Genomic DNA, 17,513 nt, shown 5'->3' with positions numbered 1-17,513 from the left:
GAAGGTGCTAACAAATCTGATGTTTTATATGTTATCACTATGGACTTAGTGTGCATAGTTCACAACCTCTCTCTCCTTTACTCACTGATGGTATTGTTGATTGAAAATCTGACAAAAAGAAACCATTCCTCAGTGATGAAGCTACTTCACCTTCCCCTGACTTCTCACATCACCTCCTTTACATAAACACACTCAAAAATTGGCCACAAAACAACTTTTGTTTTTGAATCTTTAAAAGGGACTCCATCACGTTGTTTATCTAGGATAAGAAACAGAGCTACTTTGATACTGACATAATACAACTGAAAAGTAAACCCTGAGCACATACATTAGGAACTTTTAAGTCCATCTGCTGAAGAGGCCCCTGAGATACAGTAATTGAGTAATCAACCTTTATGGACAGATACTCAGCCACCTCGTGTGTTTTAATTTCTTGGCCATTTCAGATAGTGGCAGTTTAAAATTTCTCCATATACACGGCCAGCCTGGAAGGACTTTTAAAAAAATAAATCAAAGGTTTTAACTCATTAATGGCTTACAAATGTTATCAGTGTTGTCTTAACTATTTAAGCATTTATAGTGCCTTTGGCTGCAAAGTGAGGTGAGCTGGCACTCACACCCAGGGTTGGGTGTGAAGTTTGTAAGGAGGTGCCCCATTGGACTTGAGAGAAACTCAGGATCCCAAGCAGTGTTATTGCAAAAATCCAGGAATGTTCCATACATTTCCAGCAGAATGACCTCACTGTCAATAAGACCTTTTCTAGGTAAAAATACATAGAAGGGGTCTGTATTGCTTAGGGAATAGGTAAGGGGATATGTAGTCTAGATCTCCTGGTTACTTATCCACCATTTAACCCAGCTGGATAATGAGTGAAGTTGTTACCATCCCATGGCATTGTACTAGCTTAGAAAGGCTTTGGTAGCCTTGGTGGCCTCTCTTTAGTTTTAGTTTCCTCATCACAAAATCCACCATTGCCATCGATAGAAAGTGGCAGCTTTGGTGGATGGGTCCAGCTAGCCCTTAGAGGTTGTCTCTTCAGTTGGGGATTGAGGCACATTTTTGAAGCCATGTGGATGAAGTTTATACTGTTGTGCTGTGCCTGTTCTGGGGATGAACAAAGGACTCCAGTCCCCAAAGGTATCCATGTCACCTTTCTACAGAACTAATTCACTTTTTAGAATAAGGGAGCAAAAGAATGCATCGTAATGCTGAACGAACCCTGCATAATAAAATAATGTGGGATAGGGGTTCTCGTACCTCTACCGTACCGACAGCATCCTTCTAGGAGCAGCATCACTACGGTTTATTCTACACATCCTAATTATCAAACTTCTTATGGCACGAGTAAGATTCTTGCCCCAGGGATTTCAATTGTCCTTTAGAAACAAAATTGTACAGCAAGATGCTTTGTATTAAAATGAAGCATGTTAATGCTTACTACACAAGAAAAGCATCTTCTGTGAGCAGTTTAGTCAGAATCAACCTGTGGTGAAACCACTACTATTTTTCATTCAGTATTTTGATGACCTGTTGAGATCAATAATGCCACAGCCCCAGTAACTGGAATGGAACTATTCATATAATTAAGATACTTTGTAGTAGAATTACAGAGAATAATACTATTTACCCTAAGGAAGCTTCCAGGGCGTGCCCCAGTGGCCACTGAAGTCAATGGGGGTCTTTCCATTGACTTAACAGACTTTGGGTAGGTCCCCTAGTACTGCTTCTATGATGTGACATCTTTCACCAAATATTTGTATGGCAGTGTTAGAAACATTAAGGAAGTGAAAGCATAGACAAATGACAAAAAAGGTTAAATAAAGCAAGAGGCCTGACTATAGAAAGGAACAAGAAAATTCAGGGCTAGATTCTAAACTGTTATAAATCAGTGTAGTTGCATTGACTTCAATAGAGCTATGCCAATTTACACCAGCAGAGGATCTGAGTTTGGGATATTTTTCCTCCATTAGATGGGCCTCTAATAATGGCATTATAGTGAATGCACTCCACCCTTTGGTTAAAAGACTTTTGCCTTTGTTAGACAGTCAAGGTAACATTCTGGTAAAAGAAAGATGACAAGGTTTTGTTTGGATGCTTCATCCAGTTTGATCTTCTCTTCTTTGATCAGACACTGTTAATAGTTTAACCCTCAGTGGGTTCCTTTTCACACACCCCACCACAGACACCTCTGAAGCTCAGACATCCTGAACAATGTTCCCTAGGCCCATGCCCAGTAGAGTTTGAATTTTTCTCTTGCTCATTGGAGTAGTGCAATATTTCAGTACCGTAAAACCTGTCTCAAGCAACCACTCATGGGACATCAAACCATCTGTAGCCTACCAGAGGTTTCTAACTAAGGTTGAACAAAATTGTACTGCAAACCATGGAAGATTGTAATTTGTTTTTTGAGATGAGGGTTACCAACGGGCATAGTCCTTAGTGCAAGTTTCACTGTAGTTGGAGGGTTGTTTATTGCTTAACAGAAGTCCAACTTGATCTATTTAGGGTTTTTAGTACTAAGTAATCCCACTGGGTGAACTCCCAGCATTTTTCATCAGAGTTCCCAATTCTTTTTTGACAGCTGTGATGAACATATGATTACACCTGTGGAATCATGAATTAGTCTTGTTTGTAAGGAAGTTAAATTAGCATGTTTATGCTACTTTTAAAGAGGAATCATTTGCTAGTCAAAATTTCAATCTATAATAATGCCATAACCTTCCCACGTGGATCATGTGCATCTTTTAATGATTATTCTCCTAAATGGAAGGCTATAACAGCTTAGTTTTTCAGTTGTCAAAGCTCCTATGCGCTATCCAGGTTGTTTTAATATTGTCTTTTAGAAACAAATAATGAAGGCAAAGCATCCCCCATTGACTGTTTTTATATTATATTTTTAGATGGAACTGATCTGACTCCATACTCCTTTTAGAAGCAGAAGAACGGTCTTCTCCCATATTGAGGCCTGAAGCCATCATGGCGGCAGGCGTAGCAGCATGGTTGCCCTTTGCCAGGGCAGCTGCCATAGGATGGATGCCAGTGGCCAACTGCCCTATGCCATTGGCCCCAACTGAGAAAAACAAGAGGCAGGATGAGCTGATCATTCTGAATGTGAGTGGGAGGCGCTTCCAGACCTGGAGGACTACACTGGAGAGGTACCCGGACACGCTCCTGGGCAGCACAGAAAAGGAGTTCTTCTTCAATGAAGACACCAAGGAATACTTTTTTGACCGGGACCCTGAAGTCTTTAGGTGCATTTTAAACTTTTACAGAACTGGCAAGCTGCATTACCCAAGGTATGAGTGCATCTCTGCCTATGACGAGGAGCTTGCCTTCTATGGGATCCTACCTGAAATCATTGGGGACTGCTGCTATGAAGAGTACAAAGACAGGAAGCGGGAAAACGCTGAGCGGCTGATGGATGACAATGACTCAGAGAACAACCAAGAAGGGTCCATGCCGTCTTTGAACCTCCGGCAGACCATGTGGCGAGCCTTCGAAAACCCCCACACCAGCACCTTAGCCTTAGTGTTCTACTACGTCACTGGCTTCTTTATTGCGGTCTCAGTGATCACTAACGTGGTGGAAACTGTTCCATGTGGCACAGTGCCTGGGAACAAGGAGCTTCCATGTGGGGAGAGGTACGCCGTGGCTTTCTTCTGCTTGGACACAGCTTGCGTTATGATTTTCACTGTTGAGTACCTTATGAGGCTCTTTGCAGCCCCGAGTCGCTACAGGTTCATGAGGAGTGTCATGAGCATCATCGATGTGGTGGCCATCATGCCCTATTACATTGGCTTGGTGATGACCAACAATGAGGACGTCAGCGGAGCCTTTGTAACACTAAGGGTTTTCAGGGTTTTCAGGATTTTCAAGTTCTCACGCCATTCCCAAGGCTTAAGAATCCTGGGCTACACGCTGAAGAGCTGTGCCTCGGAGCTTGGCTTTCTTCTCTTTTCCCTCACTATGGCAATCATCATCTTTGCTACTGTGATGTTTTATGCAGAGAAAGGGTCTTCAGCCAGCAAATTCACCAGCATACCAGCTTCTTTTTGGTACACTATTGTAACCATGACAACCCTTGGGTAAGTGTTGCATTTTCTTGTGTCAGTCAATAGGCAAACTCACAGTGGCCGCTGGAGTTTGGTTACTTTGTGAGGTTAAGTATTGGTTTCTTTGGTATTTGTTCCAGAGGCTTGGGGGGGGCTATTATGGGCCTGATTCTCCTCTCCCAGGTATAGCCTGTCTGCATTTAGACCTGTGCAAAGTGGTTGCAAAACAGAACGAGCACTTATATCCACCTTGCAAAAACTTTGCACAGGTACAAAGTAGGGTACAAGAAGCAAGGCTGTGGAGAATCAGGCCCCCATGTTATGGTCTGGTAGCTTTTCACAACTACTCTGCATTCTCTCTGCAGAGGTGTATGTAATAACACAAAGTGCAAAGCAGTTGAGAACTAGGACCGATATTTTTTATTCAGACACACATTTGACCAACCTGAAGATTTACACAAAACCATTGGGATTTATTTTGTCTTTTTGCAAAAGTAATATTTACTATAATGTATCTAACTGCTTGCAAATGGGCATTACAGGTTTGCTAACTCAAGCAGGCATTACAGATAATCGCCTTACTGAAGGTATTCAGTGACCTACAGGACATGGTTTGTTAACTGAACAGGAAATGGCCCTCTTTGCTGTGTCTACTTGTGAGTTTAATAATCATAAAAATAATGCTGTAGCAGTTGCAATATTTGAAGAGATCATACAGACAGGTGCCAATGTGATATGACAAGCATGGGAAATATAGCCTGGAGGACTCTTGCTCATATTTAATTTCTCTCCTGTTGATATTACGGCTGTTTCTGCTAAGGTTATAGATTTGTGTTTCTGGTGCTCAGAACGGAAACCTTCATAAAGGGAAATGAAGAATAGCCAAATCCTCTGACAGGATTATACCAAATAAAGTAAGCTTTTAGAGGTTGCTGCTTCCAGGGGCTAAAGTTGCATAAACTAAAGCAATCTTTTCATAATTCACACTCATATGCTGAGTTTACATGTACTTAGGGAGATGTTTCCTACTGGAAAATTCAGAGTTTTTAATATTTGGCCTTAGAGAATTCTCTTTTATAGTCTGGTGACCAGATGTCCCACTGAACTGCTTTTGCATTTAAACACTTCCCTATGCCTATTAAGTACGAACAAAACCAATGACTTTAAAATTATTATAATTCAGCTGTCAGGAAAGCGGATAGCATGAAGCAATTGTAAACTCTGGATTTTTTTTTTGCAAACTAAATGTAAAACATATCTGCAAACAGAATGATGCCAGAGGAACCAAAGTAGACTTTTCCCCCTTCTTGAGCATCACTGTAGTCTATCGGTACCTTTACACTGCACTCCCGGGGAGCGACTGCTGTACTCGAGCTGGCTCTAATCTCCTTACCTCAGGGACTGGAGCAGTGAAGCCAGGGCAGCCTGAGCTCCACTGAGGGCTATACAAGTCCACCCTGAACTCCAAGTAAGTGCTCATATAGCCAGCCTATGGTGATGCCTGTGCGGCTATATCTTCACAGCTCTTCATAATCTACCAAGGGTAAAGCTAGCTGGGGTATATCTACACAAGCTGCAGTTATACCCGTCAGGCCAAATTTCAAACGTGGGTGACAAAAGTTAGGCTCCTCTATCCGTTCTTAGGCATCTAAATAAAAGTGGCCTTATTTTCAAAGGTTCTGAGCATCTTTCCCCTATTGATTTCAATGGAATAAAATGACCATTTAAGCTCCTAAAACTATACTTAGGTATATAACTTTCAGCTCCCAATTTTGAAATGATGGTCCTTTATATTCTACTCTATAGAATTTCCTATACTGTGCTCTTCACCATAGTATCTGAGGGCCTTCCAGTTGTGCATTAAACAAGATGACTAATATCAGTCATGGATTTCTTCTCTCATTCTGTTCCTGTGAGAATTGGGTGCAGTGGGGTGTTTTGTTTTGGAATTTTAAAAATTATGCAGACACACATGTATCTGGTACATGTACTCTGCATTTCTTTGCCTTTGCCTTCCCTAACACAAACTACTTTATGACAAAATGTACATAAGGCTTTATAGTACAATTAGTTTTGTTCATCTGAATGAAATGGCCTCTTGCATGTAGTACCTTTTCTTTCTGCATATAATGATAGTCAAAACAGACTTTCTGAATACTTTAAAGTGTTCTCAGTCTACAGTAATCATAGAAATTATAGCTGAATGAGTGCTTTAAACTGGCTGACAAGAATAAAAAAATTACAGAGAATTGAAATGGGACTTTGTAAGTTTTAGCAGGAAAGTTCTATTTAAGCAACGGCAGCTGTGTGTAAAATATTACCAAAGAGATAAAGCCTAAACCTCTAGTACTGTTTTTTGTGTAGATTTGAATTGAAATTAGCTAGATTACTGTGATATAGTTTTTAAAGCGTTGTGTCATATCTCATGAGATCAAAACACTGGATGACATCTTGAGGACAGAAACCTGTGCTCTCACCCCATCTATCATCATCTTGTTTATAATGTGACTTAATGGTATCTAAGACCCAACAACCTTTGTTGCTCTACAATTGCTTGCTTGAGTCTTGTGCTAGAGAGAAAGGAGTCATTACTCTGTGTAGCTCAAAGAGCAACTTTCACCCAAGACGTGCTCTGCAGAACTTCTGGATCAGCTTCAGAAAGGCACCTTTGGAGCTCATTTGGGGGAGCAGGTCTTTAGGGCACCGTTCAAGTCTCAGCTGTGGTGACTTGCAAGATGCATACACAGCAAGACCTGGAATGAGACAAGGCCCCTTGGACATGTCAGCTCCACTTTCTGGCCAGTGGATGGCAGGCACAACCATTGCAACACATCTGTGAATGTTATTTCATGCACACACAAAGTGAGGTTAGAGATGAAGCCATGGGTTTCAGCTCATTTCTACCTTCCACACTGAAACTTTGACTGAGATTATCCATCACAGCTCCCCCTTCTCTGATAAAAGCAGAAGGGAGCTCCTGCTCCTCTCCGTTGCCTGGGGTACAATGAGGCCCCACCGTGCGGCCCGTGCCCCCTTGTCTTTGGTTTCTGTAATGAGGGGGCCTCCTTAAGTTTCAGTCTACTTTAACCACTGGAAACAGAGTCATAGTGTCATGTTCTGCTGGCACTTCATAATGTGAACCTCGGATTGCTACTACTTTGACATAATGTTGTGTAGTTATGCAATGCTCCCTTGCAGAAAAAGCCACCAACTTCTCAGTTTAGGTACCTAACTTGGGGTCCCAAATTCCATTCAGCACCCATGTATGCAAATCTTACCCACATTTTCTAGTTTGCTGCTATGCACCCAAATGAGGCTGGGACAGAACTGCCTTAGTTTATTTTGCTATAGTAATACTGGGTTGTGTTTTTCTGGGGGGGGGGGTAGGATAACCCAGTTTTAAGCTATGAGATAAATGCTATTAAGATTGAATGATGTTGATAATGCGCATTCCATACAGTTTGCAGGCTGTTCTAAGTTGCCTCTGGCTACTAGAGCCATTCCAATAGCCATGTATTGTAGAGGTGTGGGGTGCCCTAGCCATGTCCCCCCATTGTCCATACTCTCTATTCCACTTGAGAATCCATCTATATTGAGGTGTACATCTGGAAGATTTAAGACAGCTCGTATAGACAACTTTCTGCCTCTCCCCCTAAGACACCCAAAGATGAGAGACAGGGATTCTTGGTTTGAGTTCCTGAAGTTAAAAAATGATTCGGCTATTTAGACACAACATCATCATAAGAACCATCATACTGGGTCAGACCAATGGTCCGTCTAGCCCAGTATCCTGTCTTCTGACAGTGGCCAGTGCCAGGTGCTTCAGAGGGAATGAACAGAACAGGTAATCATCAAGTGACCCATCCCCTGTTGCCCATTCCCAGCTTTGGCAAACAGAAGCTAGGGACACCACCCCTGCCCATCCTGTCTAATGGTCATTGATTTTTAAGGCATTGTAGGGAGGGCCATGGAGAAATTGCTTCTTTGTTCTTGTTTTCTATTTACAATTTATTTTTTGATTTCTTGCCTCAGACTCCATTACCGCAGCTGAACCATGCAAAGCCTCCGAGGATTTCTCTTTCCCAGGTGCACTGAAGTTAGGAGTCATTTGGCTCTGTTGGGAATGAACTTGTTACTAATTAGGGTATTTGCAATTCCCTACCTGACTGATGTCGCCAAAAATCCCAGTCAAAATATCTATGTGTGGCATATGCCAGCATTTTGCCCACATAAGTGATGTGCCAGTTAGCTGCTTGCCTCTGAACAGCGCTCAGAGCTTTTATAAAGCATTTTATAATTATTTGCTCAGTTGCATTTAAAATTCTAATTAGCATTTGAAATAGGTTTTGACCAGAAGAAATCATGTGTTTAAAAAAAGAATTAGCAAAGAAAAATCTCTTTTGCCCATTTAATCCAGGTAATTGAGTAATTTTGCAATCTTGGAAACTCATTGTTAACAGATTGGTTTATAAACTGAATTTAGAATGCGCAAGAACTTCTCATGTTAGTAAAATATTCAACTATAAGCTCACTTTAGATGAATAGGAAGGTTTATTTAAAAAACAAACCAACCAAGCCAGGCTTTGAAAAGCATTAACATATGTTCTAGTTGACTAGCATTAATACTACTGAAGAAAGCTAGATCAACTGATGTAAGTCAAAGTAGTTCCATGGAAGCCAAAGTTACACCACTTTACACCTGCTAGGACCTTGCACCTCCTTTTATCCCTTGGTAATGAATAGCGGTAGTCCAGTTTTTTGTTTTGAAAGAAACATCCTTCCCCCACCTCCATCCCCATAAAGATGGCTGTTAAATTCACAGGCCTGACTCTCTGCTCTGTAACACCAGTTTTATGCTGGTGTGTCTCCATTGACTTTGATAGAGTGATAAGGATTTGGCCCCCTTAAAGTAAGTTCGAGTGTGTAACTTTTTAATTTCCTGGCTGCTGCTACTGAATGCTTCATGTGCACTACACCCACCATGAAGTGGGCTCACAGAGTTTCAGGGCAGAAGAGACCGTCTCATTTAATCAGACCTCCTGCTTGTCACAGGCCAACACCACCACCCACACACCAAGCACAACAACCAGAATTAGATCCAAGCATCACAGCCCTTGGAAGACAACTATTGTGTGCCACAGGCAGAGAATAGGGGGCACTGAGGTGCACCAAAGCCCATGGCTCCTGCAGAAAGCGAGAACTGATTTGGTCAAATATACCTAGATGATCCTAGCAAGTGACTTGCACTGCACGCTGTAGAGGAAGATTAACCATCTCCTAACTTGCAAAGTCCCTGCCAATGCAACCTAGGGGGAAATTCCTTCCTGACCCCAAATTTAGTGATCAGACTGAGCAGGTGAGCAAGACCCACCTGCCAAGCTCCTGAGAGAATTCTCAGTGCCACCTCAGAGCAGTGGCCTGTCCAGTGTACCATGTCCCAATGTGGCCATCCCACAAGCTTCAGAGGAAGGAGATAAAAAGATTACATTGGGGGTGGGGGGTGGGAGGGAATCCCTTCCTGATCCTGGCAGGTGACTGGCTGATGCTCCATCATAAAACTAATCAGATAGTTTACCTCACAACTCCCACTGGGAAGCTATTCCAGAACATAACTCCTCCAATGGTTGGAAACAGTCCTCTAATTTCCAGCCTACATGTATTCATTCTGGGTACGTCCAAGCACTACGTTCCTGCTCTGATGGTTGCCTTTCCTAGGTGCATCCATCAGAATCCACCAGTTGTACTACTGAATATTTAACTCCTGACACAAAGCTTATGAAATAAATGGGAGTTTTCCATTGATTGCACTGGACTTTGGATCAGATCATCTGGGTTTTGTAGAAAGAACAGGAGTACTTGTGGCACCTTAGAGACTAACAAATTTATTAGAGCATAAGCTTTCATGGGCTACAACCCACTTCTTCGGATGCATATAGAGTGAAACATATATTGAGGAGATATATATACACACACATACAGAGAGCATGAACAGGTGGGAGTTGTCTTACCAACTCTGAGAGGCCTCTGTATGTGTGTGTATATATATCTGTTCATGCTCTCTGTATGTGTGTGTATATATATCTCCTCAATATATGTTTCACTCTATATGCATCCGAAGAAGTGGGTTGTAGCCCACGAAAGCTTATGCTCTAATAAATTTGTTAGTCTCTAAGGTGCCACAAGTACTCCTGTTCTTTTTGCGGATACAGACTAACACGGCTGCTACTCTGAAACCTGGGTTTTGTAGGTGTCAACGGGGGCTTCCCTTAAAAGCCATACAAGGGGTGGGAAGTTAATGCTAATAAATCTCAGCGACCACATTGTATCTCCAGTAGTGTCACTGCAGAACTACATTGGGCTAACTGAGATTCCAGTCTGGCCCATAAGGAAATACACAATAAAAATAAACCAAAAAAATGTGGTCTCATTGAAGGGGCACTAATATTAAAGAGTACTTTTGGTGGTATTATTTCTCAATCAGGTGCCAGAGTTTTGAGAAATCCAGGATGACTTGCATGCTTCTTTGCATAGCAAGTGTACCCATCTTTTTGGATTCAATAGCAGTTTGCATGCAGCAGGGAAGAAAACAAAAGGAATCAAATTATACTGACCCTGCATCCCTCATCCCTCAGCTGTGCTCATCAGCCCTGGTTTAAGAGAGGCTGTTTTTAATTTAGCATGATTTTAATTTTGCTCAGGAGGTTTTGTAATGAAAGTGTTATTCTTGGGTGCATCTTAAATCAATCTGAATTATGGAAACAACTATTCAAAATTAATTCCAAATCAGCTACCCACTTCAGGCAGAAACTCTACAGACCGCTGACAGCAACTTCACCCTTTTGTCAAACATCATTAAAAATAAATATGAGTTTTGCCACAACCCTGTCTTTTTCCTGTATGAGATGCTGACCTAGACCATCCACTTCCACAATGGCAGCACAGTTAAACCAATGCTGTGGGCACAGTTCTGGCTCCTTAGTATTAATATTTGGAGACAAGCCTCTTCTTCAGTTCTTGGCGCTACAATGCTCAAGCCAGCTAGCAATATCCAGGCAGTTTTATATCTATATTCAGGCAGTTCAATTGTTATAAATGGCATTGTTGTGTTAACATGTTATTTACTTTTAAGTAGCATTTTATTTTTGAGTGGAGACAGACACTGCGGGTAGAGTACCATTCCCATTTCATGGGATTTTAAATACATCAGAGCAATTTTCATCCATAACAGTCTAGCTTTTCAAGTTAAGTTGTTTTTTTTAGCTGTTCAGTGAAGACAGCAATTTTTTTCAAATGCAGAGATCCTGAATGTGCACTCTTATGTTAATCCATTTGATCCAACTGGATACATTTTGAGTGATTAGTACAAATAAAAACATGCCCTGGCCTACATTCTGTTCTATGCTAATAGGTTTTCATATTGCATGCATCATGGTATCTGCAAGCTTTCCCTGGACAGAGAATATGGATTGGAATTTTCAAAGTGGCCAATGTGAGTTAGGAGCACAAGTCCCAGTGGAAAGTCAATGATTCTAACTCATTTGGGTGATGCTGGAAATCCTAACCCCCAGTTCCCACTGAAAAGTTAAATAACTAATTGTCTCAGGCCTCTCTGAAAATAAGCATGGTGGGAGAGAAGGTCTGGATGAATACTGCCCAATATTCTCTGTGAACATAAAGTGAATTTGCTTCAGTTGTGGTCTTTTAATATTTTTCTTTCATTAACATTCGAGTGGATCCACAGAAACCAAATTCTCAAATGATACGCACAAGTTCATGCCAGAAATGCTTGTGTGATGATTTAGAGCTCAGTTTTACAAGGTGCTGAGCATTCATGGCTATCAATGAGGATACTCACATGCTTATGAGGATAAGGATGATGGGGTACAAAGACTAGCCAGCATGGATTTGTCAAAAACAAATCATGTCAAACCAACCTAATTTCCTTTTTTGAAAGGGTTACTTGCTTAGTGGACAAGAGGGGAAGCAGTAATCAAGGTATTTCTTGATTATAGTAATGCTTGTGGTACAGTCCCAAATGGCATTCTCATAAGCAAACTAGGGAAATGTGGTCTAGATTAAATTAGTGCACAACTGGTTGAAAGACCATATCCAAAGAGTAGTTATCAATGGTTTGCCGTCCAAGTAGGAGGGTGTATCTGGTGGAGCCCATAGGGGTCAGTCCTGGATCCAGTACTGTTCAATTCCCCCCCCCCCCCCCCCATTAGTGACTTGGATAATGGAGTGGATGTATGTTTATAAAATGTGCAGATGACACCAAGAAGGGTGGAGTTGCAAGCACTTTGGAGGTCAGGATTAGAATTCAAAACAACCTGAGAAACTGGAGAATTGTCCTGAATCAAAGATATGAAAATCAATAAAGACAAGCGTAAAGTACTTCACTTAGGAAGAAAAAAAATCAATTGCATAACTACAAAATGGGAAATAACTGGCTAAGTGGTAGTACTGCTGAAGCATCTGGGGCACATAGTGGATCACAAAATGAATGAGTCAATGTGATGCAGTTGTGAAAAAGGCTAATCTACCAAAAGGAGTATTGTAAGTAAGACATGGGAGGTAATTATCCTACTCTGCTTGGCACTGGTGAAGACTCAGCTGGAGTACTGTGTCCAATTCTGGGTGCCACAGTTTAGGAAAGATGTGGACAAATTGGAGATGAGAGTAACAAAAATGATAAAAGGTTTAGAAAACCTGACTTATGGGAAAAAAATGTTAAAAACTGGGCATCTTTAGTCTTGAGAAAAAAGGCTGACTCTCACTAAATTTGGGATCAGGAAGGAATTTTCCCTTAGGTCACATTGGCAGGGACTTTGTCAGGGGGAAGGGGGACTGACAGTCTTCAAATATGTGAAGGGCTGTTATAAAGACGATGGCGTTCAATTGTTCTCCACGTCCATTGATGGTAGGACAAGAAGTAATGGGCTTCATCTGCAGCAAGGAAGATTTAGGTTAGATATTAGAAAAACCTTTCTAAGGATAGTTAAGCTCCAGAACAGGCTTCCAAGGTAAGTTGCTGAATCCCCAACACTGGAGGTTTTTAAGAACAGATTGGAAAGACACCTGTCAGAAATGGTAGGTTTACTTGGCCGAGTCAATGCAGTGGGCTGGACTTGACCTTTCGAGGGCCCTTCCAGCCCTACATTTCTATGATTCTGTGCTTAAAGCTAAGCATGTACTTACATGTTTTGCTAGATTGTGTCTGGAGTGCTCAGCACATGTCAAGACTGAATTTGTCTGAAAAAATGACAAGCAAATACAACTTGAATTTTGCATGCCAGGTGCCTAATACTGATGCACTGACCTGCCAGTCATCAATCCAGAAAGGGAAAAACTTAATTTATGGGAAAAAATTGAATAAATTGGAGGAAATTGCTACCTTATCAGATATTCTCCAGGCAAAAATGAGATTTAATCAGATAAGTTTACGTGAGGCAAATTATTTGCTCAGCAATATGGGAAACTGAGTTCTTATGGTACAATATCCTCTGCTTCTTAAACACTATGGATGGTACCTTCAAAAGCAGTCAGTATTGGCCTTGCTCTGCTTCTAGAGTTTCACTGCTGACCTCAATGGTAACAGAGGCATGTCAATGCTAAGAAATTATTTATTTATTTATTTATTTATTTTTAAAGAGTCTACCCTCTCACTGCTTAGGGATGAATTACTGTTTTGCTGCTTTAAGTATCAGCACCCATGGGGATTCTGCAAAATTTCACGAAGTTGACCTGTTTTACATATTTTGAAATTCACGACAAAGTGTTTTGCTGAATGCAAAGTGGGCTCTTGGAAGATTTTTCGTTTGGAAAAGGAATCTTTCATCAGATTTTCAGTTTACTAGCCCCACCTCTCTCTCGACTCCAATTTTGTCTTGCCAAAAATGGGACCTGATTCCTCTGGGGATTAAAAATAGGATACAGATTTTCATCTCAGTGTCACACTGGTTCAAAACCAACACAGATCAGTAATGACCTCTTCATTAGATCAACAGAGATTGTCCAGTGGCCTATGATTTGCTGAGTGTCAGTCCTGTTCCTGGAGGGTAAGTGTTACACACCCAATAATTAGATGTTGGCAGTCTTAGCAGACTGGTCAAGAATTAAAAGTACAATCAGATTGAATTTGCCTTTTCCCCCATGAAGGTATTCCCTTCCAAGTGTCTCCTAATATGGTGTTACCTACCCAGCTATGGATACTATCTACCCATTGATGGTGCAAAATACCTTGAAAGACTTCCATTGATTGTTTTGGATCAGTACCTAAATCAGCAGAGAAGGAGTCCTAATAATGGCTCAGCAGAAAATGTTGCTGTACAGCTAGATGACAAAAGGTGAGAAACCCCCAGAATATTGTGATAGATAGAGTTGCCAAAGAATATCAGCCATTTATATTAAGAAAAACTAGGAAATGAAGAACATACATATGACTGTTTGACACACGCCAATTGTCTTGACTTATGTCACTTCACATTAGTGATGAAAGATCTGGAATGTCTTACTGTTGATATCACCAGCTTGCTGCTGGAGCAGGATTTTGTTGTTGTCCTTGTTTCAAGATTGTATCCTATACTCACTATAGATGCATGTATGAGAGATGGCATTTAACCAAATGCCTAAAAGAAATGAACAAAACATCAACAGTGTTCATTTGCTGATGGGTTTTTTCTTGCTGTTCAACCACAGGGAAGAAGTGGGATCAGATTTAAGTAGTATAATAGAATGTTAAATACCTAATGGCAGACCTTTGACAGATGGAGTAGCATACACCTACTGAATACTGACCACATTTCCTGTAAAAGACTGCCAGGTATATGCCTCATGAATGAAGATTTGTTTGAAGTTATTTCTCTGATGGAAAGTAACAGAAACTAAATCTGATTTTAACTGTCACTCACTTTATATAAATTCAAGGTAGCAGGAAAAGTACAGAAAATAGCAAATCATTTATGGACTATTCTTCCCTGGATTCTCCAGGAACCCATTGCATTTTGGTCCATGTAATCATATTATGTGTCAGGACTTGACCAAGTATCACTAAACTGAATTGGGAAAAAAAAAAATCTATGCATGCTGCCTCACACATTTAACCTAGCCGATAGAAAGATGGTGGAGATGGGGGCTACTTCTTTTGTAATACAGGCCTCTAAAATGTCATTACCATTGCTATTTCCTACACTGCAAAAAAGCCAAAGAACAGCTTGAATTTAACAGAGGAAGTCCAATCAGAACAATAAATTGATAGAACTATATGAAGAACTCATTTTCTTGAGGCTTCATTCTCTTGACTCTAGCTTCATCCTGTATGAAATGGACATGAATTGTCTCCCACTAATGAGTTTACAGATATTGCTTGTGAAATTGGTTTTCAATCAGAAACAAGGAGAATTTTTTTTTTTTTGCATTACATGGATGAAAACCCAGTCATGCATCACAATTTGACTATTTATAATCCACAGCACCTCCCAAATACTGAAATCTCTACTAGTGCTAAATGTATTTGGATGGACCTATTAAATCCGCCGAGTTCTTTTCTAACCTACTGGAAATACTGATCTCTATGAGGTGGGGTTTTTTATTTGTTGATTTGATAAATAATTTTTTTGTAACAAGAACGAACAACTTGTCATTTTCTTCTCAAGAAATTTTATGATGTGAATGGTAAATTATGAATAAGACTAAATTACAGTATCTGCTAAGTGAATGATAATACAGCCATCAGGAACACCAATGAAAACCTTGGCAAATGTCTATAGTAAGTGGTTTAACCTAGTTTACAAAGCTTCTTTATTTCTTCCTTTCTTGTCTGCACCATTGCAAGCATAGGAGAAACTCATAACCGTAATGTTGTATTCTCACTGGAGAGAAAGGGAAATGATTGGTTTGCTTACTGAATCTGAGCTATTTTTAGCCTCATAAAATGATAATTTAATAACAGCACTGACCCAGTACAAAGTAATTAGTTTACAGAGATCACTTGAAAATAAGGGACACAGTAGCCACTATCAGTAAGAACATGGAGGAGGGGAAACCAATGTTAAATGTCCTGCAACAAATTAGTCATAACTAATTATGCCTCCTTGCTGTTTGTGGTATTTCACCCAGTTGAAGTCAGGATTGAATTTGAATGATGGTGTGAAGAGAGCGGTGGTCATTACTAATGGTGATAATATTTTCCAGGAGACCTGGATCTCCACCACCTTTGTGACCAGATCTCAATAGAAGTTAACCCTTTCGGTACTGAAGTGACAGATCCTCATGTATGACGTCCATAAAATATTTGAGCTCCACTCTAATTGGCCTGGAATTGGTACTAGAGGGGAGCATGGCATCTTTCCCCATCCATGGCTGCACATGAACTGAAGCACAGGCAGATTCTTGGAAACTGGCTAAAATCTTCAAACATATCAGTCCCATTCTCAAATGCAACTCAAGCAGTAAGGAGCCCGAGTCTCATCATTACCTTAGTCTCTAAGGTGCCACAAGTACTCCTGTTCTTTTTAGGTCACCTTTGGATGTTAAGTCATGTAAGGTGCTTTTGAAAGCTTACCTACCCCACCAAGTCACCCACCTAGCTTATTTTGAGCATAGCTTCCTTCGGGCAGGGACCGTGCCTTCCTCTGTGCTAAGCATGTTGCCAGTGTTCATAATAAGATATTCACAAACTGGAGGGAATTCAGAGGAGAGCAATAAAGAACTGTTTAGAAGCCCAGAGGGTTTGATTTATGAGGAATAACTACAGGATAGGTCACCAACTGACGACAATTAGCATTATTCCTTAACAGTCAATGAAGCCCATTTACACAAGCTGAATATCTGGCCCTAAAAAAGCTCAACATTTGCAATTTGGCCAAGATGTTACATGGCGACAGTGTGCACATACTAAAGATGCATAGTATTTAGGGTGTTAGGAGGCATATAGCTAGGAGGGCTCTGAGAAAATTAAGAAAAAAATATAGACTGATGACTAAGAAAAACCGAGACTAAGTGTCCCCAGATGCACTATTGTTTGTGTTGTTTAATATAAAAGTCAAGACACTATAAACGTGCTGTGAGGAAGTGCAACATGGTCACTACCTCTAGAGTGACCCCACATGTCATAGGGTGCCCTGCAGTATCCCTGCCTCAAATTCCTACTGGTGGGGTCCACCTCAAACTCCTCCACACAGGCCAGTGTTGGTGATACTGCTTCTCTGGCCAACTCACTAAACACATTTAACCCCTCCCAGGCTAAGGGAAGTCCAACTAGAAGTTCAAACAAACATCCAAGCAAACAAAAGCTGCTTCTGCTCTGTGCCCCCAGGATATAGAATCATAGAATATCAGGGTTGGAAGGGACCACAGGAGGTCATCTAGTCCAACCCCCTGCTCAAAGCAGGACCAATTCCCAACTAAATCATCCCAGCCAGGGCTTTGTCAAGCCGGGCCTTAAAAACCTCCAAGGAAGG

General features: G+C 40.9%; 1 protein-coding gene across 2 annotated transcripts in view; it reads left to right on the top strand.

The window, feature by feature from the left end:
• Window positions 1–2,977: 2,977 nt before the first annotated feature.
• Window positions 2,978–17,513, top strand: part of KCND3 (potassium voltage-gated channel subfamily D member 3) — a 236,663-nt gene continuing 222,127 nt past the window's right edge. For both annotated transcript variants that reach the window (XM_024209723.2, XM_024209722.2), the window contains exon 1: window positions 2,978–4,086. In XM_024209723.2, coding sequence (XP_024065491.1) covers window positions 2,978–4,086 — 1,109 coding nt within the window. The remainder of the gene's footprint in view (window positions 4,087–17,513) is intronic.

The sequence above is a fragment of the Terrapene carolina genome, unplaced genomic scaffold (genome assembly GCF_002925995.2).
Source record: "Terrapene carolina triunguis isolate 2854851 unplaced genomic scaffold, T_m_triunguis-2.0 Scaffold926, whole genome shotgun sequence".
NCBI lineage: Eukaryota > Metazoa > Chordata > Testudines > Emydidae > Terrapene > Terrapene triunguis.
This window is presented reverse-complemented; position numbering and strand designations above follow the sequence as displayed.